Source organism: Giraffa tippelskirchi, chromosome 13 (assembly GCF_054371585.1).
Source record: "Giraffa tippelskirchi isolate mGirTip1 chromosome 13, T2T-mGirTip1v1.2.pri, whole genome shotgun sequence".
Classification (NCBI taxonomy): domain Eukaryota; kingdom Metazoa; phylum Chordata; class Mammalia; order Artiodactyla; family Giraffidae; genus Giraffa; species Giraffa tippelskirchi.
In genome coordinates this window covers 69,152,417-69,169,062 of record NC_137287.1, presented here as the reverse complement: position 1 = coordinate 69,169,062, position 16,646 = coordinate 69,152,417, and the positions used below count along the sequence as shown (strand labels likewise).

General features: G+C 43.7%; 1 protein-coding gene across 1 annotated transcript in view; it reads right to left on the bottom strand.

The window, feature by feature from the left end:
• KIAA1217 (KIAA1217 ortholog) overlaps positions 1 to 16,646 on the bottom strand; it is a 357,946-nt gene that overhangs the window by 20,189 nt on the left and 321,111 nt on the right. The window contains 7 exon segments of the mRNA XM_081556782.1: positions 197 to 361; positions 1,051 to 1,214; positions 4,786 to 4,969; positions 7,262 to 7,691; positions 10,026 to 10,173; positions 10,658 to 10,788; positions 14,926 to 15,101. Of these exon segments, the coding sequence (XP_081412908.1) occupies positions 197 to 361; positions 1,051 to 1,214; positions 4,786 to 4,969; positions 7,262 to 7,691; positions 10,026 to 10,173; positions 10,658 to 10,788; positions 14,926 to 15,101 (1,398 nt within the window).

Genomic DNA, 16,646 nt, shown 5'->3' with positions numbered 1-16,646 from the left:
TGAGCTGTTTTATGCAATGGTCATGCCTTACAGATATTTCATGCCACCTGAGGCCCAGCCCAGAGATGCAGGTGACATGGCCCAGGTCCTACAGGGCTCTCCCCATGCCCACTCTGGCTCATGAATCCGTGAGAGACGCAGCCAGAGTCCCAGATGGGAATGGCCAGGAGCCATGGTCAGTCACCTCTCCACATACCTGAAGTTCCGCCATGATTTTGTCTCCCTCCTCCTCCTCCTCCTCTTCATCCTTTGCAGAGGCAGTGACAGGGGGTGGCGATGGCGCCCAGGCTGACGCTGGCTCCTCGGCCGGACACTTTGTGGCTCTAGCCTGTGGACTTGGTCCAGCATCTTCACTGCTTGCCTGTGGAAGGTTTGAGCCACAGTTACTGGCTTTTCACCCCCAGGTGCTGGCAAAAGGGGGACAGATCACAGAAGAGCATGCATTCCCTCACTCTCAGGTGCCTCCGCTTCCTAGCTCTTCAAATCAAGCTAAAAGGCTGTTTTGTCCACTCACATGTAGTTTGGGTTTTTTCCTTGCCCAAGGTGTCATTTTGGCAAATGAACTGAAGAATTAAAACTCCTTAACTTCAATGCCTTTTAGAAAGGTCCTCCTTGGAACCTGCATTTTCATTTAACATAAAAGACAAAGCTTTCCAGGTTAAGTGGAAGTGAAAGCTCTCTCAACCTCTTTCAGTTGACGCCCACAACAGGGTCAGCTAATTGCAGTTACCTTTGTAAGATGATCTTTCTTGTGCTTGCCCCAGCCCCCATTTTCAGTCTTAGCGTGCTACGCTGGGGAATTAGCTGGTGATTTGCATTTCACATAGTTGCAGCTAAAAGTCAAGTAAGGATAGAACTCCTGGGGCTGAGTCTATTCCAATAATATACTGACTGACATTTTCCCATCTGTGGCGCTTCCTTGGAGATCTAGTTCATTCTCTACTTCTCTATTTGCTACCTTTTATGTTCTAAAGGAGAGCAGAGAAGACTTTGTCTAGGGACATCATCTGAACCCAGAGACCAGTTTAGCAGGGCCTTCAACCATCAGACCTTAGCAGTGGCACTCTCCTTCCTGCCAGTGTAGACCACGTCGCCCGACCTTGTGGTGGTGAGCCCAGATCCTGGCAGGTAGCTCCGCCGTGGAGGTGGTGGAGGAGGAGGTGGGGACCTACCCCCCAGCTTGTCCAAGTCCAGTTCTGAATTTGGAGAGTCTTCTGGAAAAGAGTGTGTCATTGCAAAATCAGCTTTCAAGATAACATCCAGAAAGTCCACTGTATTTCTAGAATGTCAGTGCAACCTGACTCAAAAGTTCTTTCTTCTCTCCATGGTGCAACAACTAAAAATATAGGCCCTGAAGCCTAACTAGTTTGAAGTCCTAGAAAGGCCCTGAACAATTTAATTAACCTCTCTCTGCCTCAGTTTTCTCATCTGTTTAATGAGTTAACAATGTTTCCACTGGGGTGTTGTGAAGATTAAATGCCTGGATGCACATAAAGCATTTAAAGTAATGCCTGGCTTATAGCAAATGCTATGCAAGTACTACTTAGTGTGACTTTTAAACAAATTTATTACCCCAAAAAATTTACCTGGAGAGATGAAAGGTCAGAAACCCTTGCAGGGGCTCCAGAGCTTTCATCCCTGAGTCTGAAAAGGAGGGTTCGGAGGAAGGTTTCAGGTGGAGGAGGTGAGAGTAGAATCTGGCCCAGGAAGGGCAGAGGGAGAGTGGGAAGCAGATGGGGTCACAGAACAGAGTTGGGGAGAAAGTGGATTTTTTTTTTTGGTCATGGTTATGCGGTTAGAAAAGGCCTCTCCACTAATTAAAGGAAGAAGCAAACGCAGAAATGAGAGAAGCAGAAAGTAGTATTGACACCAAAGGTTAGGAGATGCAGCTGTCTGCTGAGCTTTCCTGCCAAAAATGCCCAGAAAAAGGCATTTCTTACTCAAAACTCAAACAGCTTCAATCCTGTCCTATATCAACATCTTTCCCTTCCACCTTTTACCAGTACTCCATCCAAGAGCTTGCAAATGCCGTAAAACCAGAAATTCGGAATTGGAGCTTCCAGCTGGCCTTTGCCCCAACTCTGGGGACTCACAGGCCTGGCCTCCCAGGAGTTTTGTCTTTTCTGAGCAAATGACATGGAGTTGTTGAGAGGAGGTGCTTGAGGACTTTCTACTGAAAGTTTTAATAAAGGCTTGGGTAAGTCATCAGGGTGACAGGCCAATGATTGCAGTGGACGGTTTCTGGCTTGTGCAGAGGGTGCTCGGTTATAGGGTCTCGTCCCGAGGCCAACAGCCTGGCTCTGGTCTCCCTCCCATATATAATGATAAAGGTTCTGTCTCTGACCAACTTGAGATGCACTGGGCTGCATGTAAAATGTCTTTGTCCATAATTTTAAGATTAGAATAAGGCACATGGTTTGTAACTGGTTGAAAATTTACCAGCTTGAATTTAAAAGCTATTTTATATTATTATGGAGACACTGATGCTTAATTTCCATGGTTTGGTTGGTTAAATATAACATCTAATAATTTTGATTTAAAAAAAAATTTGTGATTCCTCCCTGTGATCTAACATCCCTCTGGCAGCTCATAAAAGCTGGTGTTTTCTAAGGAGAGCTCTCAATTTAAACACAGGCCTCCTGTTCCCCCAGCTGCTGTGGTGAAGGGTCATAAATTTGTAGGAAAGGCAGAAGCTACATTTTTCCTTAGTGGACACTGTTTTAGAATCCTAATGCAGAACACAGCTTCCCTGTTATGGTTACAGTTCTTCAATAGTAGTAGTCGTCAATAAAAATTAAAATAGTAGCAAGGCTCTAGAGACATCTGAGGCTTTGCTGTTTCCAATTAAAAACTTTTTTTCATGTTAAAATGGACTTTATTTTCCTCCCAGCTTTGAGGTATAATTGAACAAAATTATACATATGTAAAGTATATAACCTGATGATTTGATCAGCATAAACATTGTGAAATGCTTAACACAATCATTAACACATCCATCACTTCATAGTTTTGTGTATGTGTGTGGTGAGAATGTTTAAGATCTACTCTCAGGAAATTTCAAGTATATATTAAATACTAATTATTGTCAACATGCTGTACCTGAGATATCCAGAGTTGATTCATCTTGTCACTGAAAGCTCGTATCCATTGACCAGCACGTCCCCATTCTACTGGCCTCCCTGCCCCCATTAATCCCCACTTGACTCCCTGTTTCTGTGAGTTCCCTTTTTTTTAAGATTCCATCTATAAGTGAGGAGACACAGTATTTGTTTTTCTTTGTCTGGCTTCTTTCACTTAGTATAATGTGCTCCAGCTTCATCCATGTTGGAGAAGGAAATGGCAACCCACTCCAGTATTCCTGCCTGGAAAATCCCATGGATGGAGGAGCCTGGTGGGTGAGTTCATAGGATTGCAAAGAGTCGGACACAACTGAGCGACTTCACTTCACTTGTCGTCCATGTTGTTACAAAAGGCAAGGGTTATCTTATTTCTTATGGTTGAATAATGTTCATATATAACACAATTTTGTACATATATATTATACATGTGTATACACTGTATACATATAATACATAGAATATATGTATATATATGCAATAAGTATATATTATGTACACATGTATATATTATATAATAGGTATATGCATATCACATCTTCGTTATCCATTCCATTTAGCTATGAAGTTTTCCATATCCCATGCCTTCACAAATAATGCAGCAATGAACACGAGAGTGCTGATATCTCTTTGAGATGATTGTGTTTCCTTGGACTATATACTTGGATGTGGGATTGCTGGTTATGTGGTACTATATTTAATTTTTGGAGAAATCTCCATACCATTTTCCATAGTGGCTGTACAAATTTACATTCCTATCAACAGTGGATGATGGTACTTTTTTCTCCAAATCCTTGCTAACATGTGTTATATCTTGATTTTTTTGATAAAAGACATCCTAACAGATGTGAAGTAATATCTCATTGTGATTCTGATTTGAAATTTCCCTGGTTATGTTGAACAACTTTTCAAATAACTGTTGGCCATCTGTGTGTATTGGGTTTCTCAAAAAACTAAGAATAGAATTACCAGCAGTAGTATAGTACTATTGGGTATATATCCTCCCAAAACAGAAACACGAATCTGAAAAGATACCTGTACCCCAATATTTATAGTCACATTATTTACATTTGCCACAATATGGAAGCAACCTAAGTGTCCATCAACAGAGGAATGGATAAAGAAGGTGTGGTGTATATATACAACAGCATACTACTCAAGTCATAAAAAGAATCAAATTTTGCCATTTACAGCATGGACTCTTGGAGGGTATTATGCTAAGTGAATAAGTCAAATAAAGACAAATACTTTATGCTATCACTTATATGTGGAATCTAAAAAAATAAAACAAAGTAGTACACATGTAACAAAATGAATCAGATACAGAGAACAAACTAGTGGTTACCAGTGAGTATAGAGGGAAGGGAGGAGGGGCAACATAAGGGTAAGGGACCAAGAGTTATAAACTGAGCTGTATAAATTAGCTACAATGATACATTGTACAAAACTGGGAATATAGCCACTATTTTATAACTATAAATGGAATATAACCCATAAAAATTGTGAATCACTATTGTGTACCTAAAGCTTATAAATTAAAACATTTTTTTATTGAGGCATAGTCGAGGTACAGTATTATATAAGATTTTTAGGAAGTGAGAGCTTGATCCCATTGGCCAGCTTGTGCCCATGGGGGCGGCCAGCCCACACAGCTCTGATAGCACCTTACCTGAAAGTTCTAACTTGTCCACTGGAGCATCACCCTTTGGCTGGGGGCCTGAGGCTGGTGGCATTTCCAGGTTTGGAATTGACTTCATAATATTGGCCTGGGCTTCTTCTAGGAGTTTCTCAAACTCCTTCCCATTATAGTGGTCCAGATTTTGCCTTTTCTCTTCCCATTTCTTTTCTGCTTTCTGAAGGACAACAGCAATGAAGAAAGTTCAAAAGTCAGAAGGGAACATGAATTGATAAATTTTGAGATTTGATGCTGAGGTGGGAGAAAGTGTAACCCAGTTAAAGCACTGGTCAAATGCTGCTCTGGCTTCTGTGTCTAGGAACACGTCTGCACATCAGACAAACCTGACCCTTATGCTGTCTGCTACATCTCCTTAAATAGGCTGCCACAGAAGCCCAAGTGATGTTCATTCACAGAGCAGCAAGTTCAGAAACCCAACCATTCACTCACTAAGTTATTACTGAGCACTTGCTACATACTCTCCCAGCACTCATGAGAGGGACACAGAGATACACATGCAAAGGCATGTAGCCCATAACTCTTTTTTTCTACACTGACCTTTCATCATACAGGAGATGTTCAAAGAAACAAACACCAGAACACTCACTAATCCTATGTCTTAGCTCTGCTGCTGTCAAAAGAACTGCCATATGACCTTCTGGGTCAATTTTCCTATTTGCCAAATGAAGGGGGTATTGAGATAATCTCTAAGCTCCATTAAGTTCTACAGTCTCTACAAAGAAATACATAAAATGCATTTTAAAATATCTGTACATTTTTTGAAAGAACATTTTCCTGTGATTTTGAGATGTTACATTATCATTTCAAGAGGGAAGAGTGGAAATGAGTACCAGGATCAGTGGAACCCCATACTGTCAGAATAAGAAAAGACCCAGGAGATCACGGAATCAGTGTATTTTACAGTGAGAACATGGGGGCCTGGTGAGATGAAGGATTTGCCCAAGATTCACTCTCTAGGAGTAACAGCCAGCACTGTCACCATCCTGAGCCTTCTCTGTTTTTTCCTTCCTAGCGTTTATCATCACCAGAGCCTGGTCCCTTCTGTTCACTGCCTACCCCAGAGCCTGTGAAGGCCTGGCACTCACTGGGGCTCAGTAACATCTTTTGAGTGAATCAAGCTCAAAGGCAGAGCCAGTAGGAAGACTCAGGCCTCAGGCCTCCTTACCGGGGATCAGAGCATTTCAGAGGTGACCTGTGAATGTGCTGTTAAAATACACACATAACAATGGTAATTATGCCTAGTGGATTCACAATAGACATTTTAAAATCCTACTGACCTCTTTGCAATGTAGAGATGTTTAATGTGGCAGATCCACTAACTCTCAGGAGGAAGATGTGCTTGTGGCCTCTTCCCCACCCTGATAGGCAGAATCATCATCAATCACATTTCACCCCATCTTATAATATGCATTTTATAAGGAGCTAACTTAGTTTAGGGGGCACAGCCTCTGAGTCTGGAACAGAGGGGAGCTGCCTCGTGTTCAGAGGCCCAGTGGCCATGCCTCTAGCCTTCATGGTTTTAAGATGTCACCTCCTCTTGAAACAAGTTGAAACTGCTGACTTGCAAGAGAGGCAGGAATGGTTAGGACTGGGGACTGAGGACACAGTCCTGAGTGGAGGAAACTGTTTAGAGAAGGGGAAGGAGAGACCCAGGGGAATGCAGCGTGCTGCATGAACACTGACACCAGCTCTTGCTGAAAAGAATATTTTAAAAACACAGCAGGTTTTCTCTATACTGTATGACTTTGAGACCTTCCTCTCTTGTTTCTTCTGAGACTTTTGTAACAACTTCCCATCCAGCATCCTTTATTTGAGACCCACCACCTCAATCAGTTCTGCATACTGTTTCCACATGAATTGTCTGAAGTCACCACGTTTTATCACTGGTCCAAGCAGCAGCATTTCTCTGATATCCAAGGAACAAGCCTTAGTCGTCTGGGACCAGCCTTCTCCGCTTACTCAGATTCTACTTCATGTTCAACCCTGCATTCACCAGTGGTGTGCTTGAGCCAGCTCACATCGGCTTAGGAGGGCCGACTGTCGCCTTTTACATAATCAGTAATGGTTGGTTAAGTCTTTTCACCACAGAAACTGCCAAATGCTACAAATCCGGCTTTTCCCCGTTGTTAAACGCTGACCAGCACACTGCTGTCTCACCTTCCTACAGGTTGGGTGCCTGACTCTTCTCTGAAGTCTGATGGCTTTTTTCTTAATCTGGCCATTGAAACCTACTCAGAGTTTTAAAAATCTATCATATATGTATATAAAATAGAAAGCTATATTTTTATCAAAACTATATCAAAAATCTATTTTCTGATAAAAATATAAAGTTATATACATCTTTGATACATATATCCATTGTCTCTACAACCAGACTGTCAACTCTTGGTGGGAAAGGACCCCATCCTTTTCCCTTCACAGAATTAGGAGATATGGAAGGAAGACCTACCTCGATAGACACTGCCCTGTTCCTGGCGTTCACACTGTGGATTTCCTCGATGAACAGGCTCTGCACGGAGGAGCCGTCCCCGGGCACCTGCGGGGACGGCAGAGCAGAGGGGGCCTCCTGCGTGGCGGTGGGGGTGCTGGCGGGGTGAGGGCCCGGGCCCCCGGGCGTGTGCTGGGCGGGGTTCAGCAGTGCGGAGGAGAGCTGGGACGGCTGGATGACCACGGGAGAGCTCTGCGCGTGGTGGACGGTCAAGGGCACCACTTCCGCCTTCACGTCACCGGGGACGCCCGCACCGGGGAGGGGCTGGCCCGAGGTGTGGGTAGCCTCCTCCTGGGCCTTCAGGACCTCGGCGGCCGTGGCCTTCTCCATAGCGACGTACTGCGCGGCCTGGGCTGCATCGGAGCCTTTCAAGAGCCCATCGGTGACATGCCTGGGAGAGACCACACAGCATCAAACAGTGAGCCAGGTAACGCGCAATTTCATTGTATGGTATTTACTTGAGTGCTGTGTCATCCCCAGACCAGGCAAGATTTTGTTGCAGAAATTAAGGCATGCTAAAACCCCAAACAGCAGCTTAGAGTTGAGGGTTTCCATAGCAACAGAACTGCCTCCTAGTGATCTTTAGCAGCTGCTTTCCTCTTCTTCCCTCAGGAGATGGTCCACTTGGGCTGCTGTGTCCATTGTTGGTGTGGTGGTGTCCTAAAGTGGATACATGATTCTGACCATACTTCCTGCACCCATTCCAGGCCTAGGCAGCTCTCAGATGCTTGGTTCTGACCCAGAGCTTCCTTAACCTTCCACTCTCGCCTGCTTTCACTGCTGCACATCTTAGGAGGGTGGTTTACATGCCAGTTCCTTTTACTTGCTCTTCCTACAGCTCAGCCATCTGGCCACCCCACCTGGACCTGACTAGCCTTTTTGCAACATTGAGAGTGACTGTGAATCTAACTGCTGGGTTAGTCCTCATTCTCCTCTGCTTTGTGGGGAGTGGTGGGGGCGGGGGGCGGGGCGGTCATCTGATACTATGTCCAGCTCCACCCACACTATGGTGGAAAAGATATGACCTTCAGGGTCAGACAGGCTTGTGTTCAACTATTAGCTACCGTGTTCTAGCTCTGTAATGCTAGGAACTTCACCTCTGTGAGCCTCAGGTACTTTTCTGTGGATTATAGTAAAGATGATGATGGTCTAATTCCTTCCTCTGGGCTGGTGGCTACGATCAACATAGGCAAATGAAAGACACTGTCAAATATGATACTCAACCCATAATTTTTAATTAGCTCCTCATTCTCTTCTTACCAAAATGTGTTTTTCTTTTGCTTTGAAAAAAAGATACCGCCTTCTACAGCTCTCCTCTGCTGCTCACTTCTTTAACTGTCTGGTTCCTTCAATCTCAAATCCCCAAGCGTCTGTTTCCTCCTTTCCTTCTCCTTCTGTCAGAGCTACCTCTTCCATCTTCAGTAATCACCTACATGAAGGCAACTTTCAACTCGAAACCTCTTTCCCCCTCCCTCTGAATTAGGCAAAGACTCCTTCTAACTGTGTCTCTTGAACTTCAGCCTGCATTTCTAAGGGCTTCCTGGGCAACTCAGCTCTGCTATCCTTCCAGCACCTCAAATTCAAGACACATGGCACCCCTCCAACATCTTCCTAACCTGCTAAAGTTGCTCTGAACCATGACTGTCACCTGCTCTGTCTTCTCCGTTGGGCTCCAGGACATATGCCTGTCCCTGGGGGCGTGTGTATTCCTACCTTCCTTCTTGTGTCTTCCACAGCACTGAGTACAGCACATTAGACAGAAAGATCCCAAGAAATAATAATATAAAGGCTTGTGATGGGCAGCTTAATGGCAGCTATATTTATTTTATTTTTAAAGTAACTATCTATATCATTTTTTAAAATTGTTTTCCAGGGAAGAGAGGGAGGGTGGGCACTGTTACCAGCCAGCCTGCTGTCTCTATAAACACTTAATCAGGAAGGTTTGTTTTAGGCTTTATGGTTGGGTTACCACATTTAGGTAAGAGTTTAATGAAGAATCCTTTTAACATATTTTTATCCTACCGGAAGAAAAAGTTCACTCTGGCAATTTAAAGTAGTGAGCCTATGAGAAAATGTCATTCAAGTACAATTTCTTCCTGTACCCAGGCAGATGTTTTCTCTGCAGGAAGAGGCAAGAGTTGCCTTAATTCAGATTTTTGCTGGCCTCCTGAAACTTGTGCAGGAGATTATAGAGCTCTTTGTAGCATTAGCACCTCAAAAGAGGCTCTTTCCTTGAGGTCACTATTATTAGAAAAATCTCACTTGCTCCTTACAATTAATAATTCATCTAAAAGTCAACTGCACTTTTAACATATTTCTCATGCAAACCTATCAAAAGATGACAGTCATTAAAATTCTCCCAAGAATTTAGATGTTACATATGCTTGTGACTGGCTCTCAAATCTGGTTTAAGATCTAAAGGGTAGCATCTCTGTAATTTCCTAGTTCTGTTTTTTAAAAAAAGGAAAATTCAGGACGGATGCTGTTGGAAGGTGGTTTATGTGGTAGCTGTGTCTATTTTCCATGTGGGAAAGAAAGTTTTATAAGGGCAGGGGTTCTGTCTGATTTACTCTTATACTCTTGACATCCAACACCAGGACTGGAATAGATAAGAATGTCCATATAAGACTGACTGCCTGGCCATGAGATCAGAACCAACAAGTCTGGTGTCAAACTCCCAGGTCACACCCAGTGTCGCCCGCCCGCTCCTCCCAAGCCTGGTCACCTCCGCAGCATGGTCAGGATGTCGGTCAGGCCGCGCACTCTCTGCAGGAGACTGTCCAGCCTGTGTGGCTCCTCCTTCAGGAACCGCACCGCCTCCACTTCTATGCGCAGGATGGCTCGCATCTTATTTTGTAAGGTTGGAAATTCTCCTGCAGACCAAGAACAGCGAGTGAGCCACAGGAACGAAGGCAAGAAAAGCAGGCCCCCCTCCCAGACCCCAACACTGGACATGGTTGAGAAGTGCAGGGGTTCAGGAGGCAGAGCTAGTTCAACGTGACCTGGGTGGAGGGCGCAGCCCCTCGAGGTCTCATTTCCCATTTCTGTATGTGGAATGTGTCCACGGGGCCCCGAGTTATATTCAGTGAATTTGGCACAGGTGCCCTGGTGCATTGTAAGAGCCCAGAGAAGAGAAACGGTTATTAGAATCATTTACTCCTGAATATTACAGCAGCCACTAAAGTATTAATACCAGCTCCCGGCAGAGAGAGGCGCTTTTTCTGCTGTTCAGGGATGCATCCTGAGCGCCCAGAACAGCACGGTGGGTGCTGGACGAACACCTGCCCACGTGCACGAACGAATGCTTCACCATCTGACGGGTTGTCAGGATTCCCCTCCCCCTCCAAGGATGCTCACCTTTCAGGGAAGCGACGGCCTCTCCCACCTGGCGCAGCAGGAAAGCCCCATCCTCCACGTCTTTCAGAGTCACCACACGGCTGGCCGAGGTGGAGTCCTTCTTTAGATCGTCAACGAAGTCTTCCAGGTCACTAGGGGGAAAGCCGACCACAGACGGAGTGAGCACTGGGGCCTTCACTACGGACAGTGCAAGGGCAGAGGACCCCGGGCCTCCCCGCCTGGTCTCCCCTCTGGCACCGCGGGTCCCTCCATGCCCACGGAGGTGGAAGCAGCAGCTGGGGAGTAGCAGCTTGGTTTGGCTTAAGACAGCCTTCTGGGGTGTGAGGTGAGGTTTCTTGGGGAGGCCCAGGTCCACCACCTAGCTGACAAAGGACCCCCTCTTTGTTTTCAGTGGTGCTGATGCCGACTGAGGGAGGGCTGTGTGGACTCTGATGTGACAGAGGACAAAGGAGAGAAACAGCAAAAGGAGGAGCCCAGGTTCCTGCAGATCAGGCTTCTCCACCTTGGCACTGACCTCTGGGGCCAGGTCATTCTTTATTGCGGGGGGCTGGGGGGTGTCCTGTGCGCTGTAGGGCATTTAGCAGCACCCCTGACCTTGACATATTAGCCTCCAGGAACAGCAGCTCTAAGCCGACAAAACGGACAATGTGGAGGAAGTGGACAAATTCTTAGAAAGGTACAACCTCCCAAGACTGAACCAGGAGGAAACAGAAAAAAATGAACAGACCAGTCATAAGTACTGAAGTTCAAACAGTGGTTAAAAAACTTTCAAAAGTCTCTACGTTCATCCACGTCTCTACAAATGACCCAACTTTGTTCCTTTATAAGGCTAATATTCTATTGTAGATATACCATATCTTCTTCCTCCATTCCTCTGTTGATGACTGTCATAAAGAATGAAGTCAAAAAGAGAAAAATATGTAACACATATATATGGAATCTAGAAAAATGGTACAGATGATCTTATCTGCAAAACAAATGGATAAACAGAAAAAAAAAAAATGTGTAGACACCAAAGGGGGCAGAGGTGGTGGGATGAATTGGGAGACTGAGATTGACGTGGTACACATACACTATGGATACTATGTATAAACAGGTAAATAATGAGAAGCTACTGTAACGCACAGAGAACTCTACTCAATGCTCTGTGGTGACCTGAATGGGAAGGAAATCTAAAATCCAAAAGAGGGAATATATGTATACATACAGCTGATTCACTTTGCTTACAGTAGAAACTAACAACTTTGTAAAGCAACTGTATGCCAAAAGAAATTAATTAAAAAGAAAAAACTTCCAACAAACGAAAAGTCCAGGACCAGATGGCTTTGTTGGCAAATTCTATCAAACATTAGAGGAGAGATAGGAGCTATCCTTTCCTCAAACTATTCCAAAAAGTTGCAGAGGAAGGAACACTCCCAAACTCATCCTCTGAGGCCACCATCACCGTGATACCAAAACCAGACAAAGATGCCCCAAGAAAAAGAAAATTACAGGCCAGTATAATTGATGAACACAGATAAAAAAAAATCATCAATAAAATACTAGCAAACCAAATCCAACAACAGTACATTAAAAGGATCATACACCATGATCAAGTGGGATTTATCCTGAGGATGCAAGGATTCTTCAGTATCTGCAAATCAATCAGTGTGATACACCACATTAACAAACTGAAGAATAAAACCATATAATCATTTCAATAGGTGCAGAAAAAGCTTTTGACAAAATCCAACATGCATTTATGATAGATGCCAGTAGCAACCTCCCCTAACTTGAGACAAACAAGAATGTTCCACAGACATTGTTAAAAATGTCCCTGGGGTCAGGAGGGGAACAAACTTGCCCCTGAGAACCTCTGGTTTATACTGATTGTCCCGTCAGTAAGGACTGAGTGTCCTCTCCAGGCTGCAAAGAGAATGATCACAGGTCTGATTTGTGGAGGGGGTGCATGTCCACACATGTACTCACCTCTTAGGGTACGTCTCCCACTTCAACAAACACACCAGTAATAACATCCTGTCTCCTGAGCACATCAATGCTGCTGCTGCTAAGTTGCTTCAGTCGTGTCTGACTCTGTGCGACCCCATAGACGGCAGCCCACCAGGCTCCTCTGTCCCTGGGATTCTCCAGGCAAGAACACTGGAGTGGGTTGCCATTTCCTTCTCCAATGAGTACACCAATAACCCCACCCTAAACAGATGTGTGCATTATTTAATTTTGCCTGTTGATCTGACAATAGAAACCCCCGCTATTAAAGAAACAGGAAAAGAGCTTTGATTTGAAGAACCACTAGGTGGCAGTAAGCGGACAGCGATTCCAGTGCCAGAACCTTTAGTGTGGGGCAGGCAGCAAGTCGACAGACTTCCAGTTATAAGGACTAGGAGTGTAATCAACAACACTACAAATATAATTAACGTTGCTATATGTTACTTATGAAATTTGTTACGAGAGTAAATCCTAGGAGTTGTCATCAGAAGGAAAAAGTTTTTTCTAGTTCTTTAATTTTGTATCTATAGGAGATGATAGATATTCACTAAACTTACTGTGGCAATAATTTCATGATGTGTGGAAGTCAAATCATTATGCTGTCCACCTTAAACTATATGGTGCTGCATGTCAATTACATCTCAATAAAACTGGAAGAAAAATTTAACTGGCAATTCTATAAAAACATTAAAAGGCTATATATTTTTTAAAAAGAACTGGTCAAGAAGAACCTTGAGACCTAGTTGTAGATAGTCGGGCTGTCACAGACCCACTTCAGACAAATAACAGCCTTACTACCTCACGGTGGGTGATTGTCTATAAGTGCATGGACTAAATACAAATTTGGAGTCTATTTTTGAGATGCTGATGAACAGTGGTCAAATTTATATCTGACTCTCTAGACTACCACTGAGAAGGGTATTCTAATTTTAATCAGGCACACTGGGTTGGCATCTGATTTGACATAAGCTACAGCTCAAATATCAAAGAGGTCAATGAGCATAACACTCCCCATCCTGTAGGCTTATGGTGATTCTAGTCATGGAAAGAATTTGAAATTTGCTCCCTTACAATCCCATTTGGGGACGTTTATGCTTTCCAAAAAAGAAGAGACTTACCCATCTACAATGGAATACTACTCAGCCACAAAAAAGAATGGAATTTTGTCATTTGCAGCATTTACATGGATGGGTGTGGAGGGCATTATGCTAAGTACAACAAGTCAGAGAGAGAAAAACACTGTATGCTTATCACTTATATGTGAAATCTAAAAAATACACAAACTAGTGAATATAACAAAAAAACAATGGATTCACGGATACAGAGAACAAACTGATGCTTACCAGTGGAGGCAGCAAAGGGGAATATAGTGGGAGAACAGGAGGTTCAAACTACTGAGTGTAAGACAGGATACAAGGATGTACTGTACAACATGGGAAATATAGCCAATATTTTGTAATAACTGTAAGTGGAGCAAAACCTTTAAAAATTAAAATATTTTAAAGTATTTTAAATATTTAAAGTATTAAAAAATAATTAAATAAAAAAATTAAAATGGCTTTGTGAAACTCAAAAAAACAAACAAACAGGAGAACTACCAACAGTAGAAGAACCCACACAAATGACTATTCATTATACTAAAAGGTGAAACTGTTCTATGAGAAATCTTCACTGCATAACAAAACATACATTAACATAACAGATGGGCCTGCCCCAGTGACTGGGGCGTAATAAAACTCTGCTTATTTCAGTAGTGCGACTTGATAGATGCTTTCAATAAGAACCTCACAGAAGATGGGTAGCATTCAAGGCAGCATCTTTCATTGTGCATCAGACATACTTTACATTGAAATTCTTCTTTTGTGATTTTAACTACAGTTGAATAATAGGAGGATAATTTTAGCACTGTGTTATTTTGGCTATTAGTTTTAATTTATTGAGATTAAATTCAGACTTCCCATTTATCATTGGGTTGTGCCACTGGCTCCTTTTCATCTGATGGGTTGCCAAGCCCTACAGAACAGTGTGATGCTTCCAAAGAGACTAATAAGCTCAGTCACCTGAGGACTGTTGAATTTCCTGAGCTCAGATGGAGGGCACTAGCCGAGTGTCCACTGATACCCAGAACCAGCAGAACTCACATGTGCACACTAGGTGCTCAGTAAAGAAAGAGTATGAGAACACCATCTAGGAACGGCCGCCTCCTTGGCCAAGACAGGCTTGCCTTTCGGGTTGAACAGCTATGTGTGCGACAAGGGACTGACTGCAAGGGCCGGACTCACCACAGCTTCCGGACAATCTTCTCCTCTTCGTGCAGGTACTTCTGCCTCTCCTGCTCGACCAGGACCCGCTGGCGCTGCACAGGGTCCTCCAGTCTCTTCATCGTCTCGATCACCTTGCTGCTGATTTCCTGCTCAGCCTTCCTCATCATTGCCTTCAGCAGCTCCTGGTTCTGCAGCTGTTGGACAAAAGAAATCACCCTCCACCGGCTCTTGCCAGGCTGACACAGGGGTGCCAGGGTGCCTGGCAGGCCCCAGGTGTGGGTCTGGATAAACAGCCCCAGAGCTGAGTCTTTCTTTATTTCACTGTAAAAGGGAAAGGAGCACAGACTGTACATAATATTGCTGCTTCAGCCAGCATCCAAGTTTGAGTAGCCAGCTGACAAGCCGACTTTCACATCTCTGTCTGCAAAATAGTAGGGTCCTTCCTAAATGCTGGACAGACATACAGACAACGGGCATGAACTCGCACGTGTTTTCATAGCAAGAGCCAAGAGTACCAGCTCTGGAACCAAGTGGACTAATAATCAAACCCTAAGCCTACTCCCGGATGCACTGAGAGACTCTGGGCGCACTCCTTATCTCTAAAGATGGGGCATTCATTTCCCTTGCCTCCTCTACTCTGAAAATTAAACGAGATACCGTTTGGTATAGAAAGGTACTCAACAAGTGTTGGTTTGACTATGGACTATTTCAGTCTAACAATTAAATGAATATCTGTGTCCCTCTTATTAATGGGTCCATGGACCAAATACCATGTAATTACAGACCATCACAACATAGTACTTGAAAGGGAGGGGAAGGGAAGGACTGGGATTTGGGATTAGCAGATGTAAACTATTATATATAGGAAGGATAAACAACAAGGTCCTACTGTATAGCATAGGGCACTATATTCAATATCCTGTAATAAACCACAATGGAAAAGAATATATAAAAAAGAATGTCTATATGTATATAACTGAGTTGCTTTGCTGTACAACAGAGATTGGCACAACCTATAAATAATCAACTATAGTTCAATAAAATTAAAAAAAAAAAACAAACCTCAAAACACAGTACTTGCTGTCAATGGTGGCAATGATACTTGCAGATAAGCCCTAAGGCTTTTTGCAATTAACTGATCTCCCTGGACTATGCACGTAGGCTGCTTGCATACATAAGACCACAGCTTCCACATAATTTTCCCAGGTGGTTTCCAGAGTACTCTTGTTTCTCACCCCAAAGTATAGGATGTGTGAGTATCAGTCCAGGCTTTACAAAAATCTAGCCAAACATTTGAATCCTGTTTCCAAGAAGGTGTTACGTGGCTCCCTGGGGCAGGACAATTTTCTGACAGCACGTACATCAAGTGAGCTCATTCAATCAGCCTGAAAACCAGTAACTCTATTATACCTATTATATTATATCTGAAGTTCCCCTGAAATTTCAATTAGCTGTTACTGTTTCCTTCGTTTTGTGGTTTCATAGACTGTGTATCATCTCACAGGAGGGATGATGCTCTTATTAGCTGCCCATCATCTGTGCAAACAGAGAGGAAATGCCATCTGACTGTGTCACCACCTGCTTGAAACCTCATCATGGCTTCCATTTTCTCTGAATAAAAAATAAACCATTTCTGGGACTTCCCTGATGGTCCAGTGATGAAGACTTTGCCTTCCAACGCAGAGGATGCAGGTTCCATCCCTGGTCGGGGAACTAAGATCTCACATGCCTCATAGCCA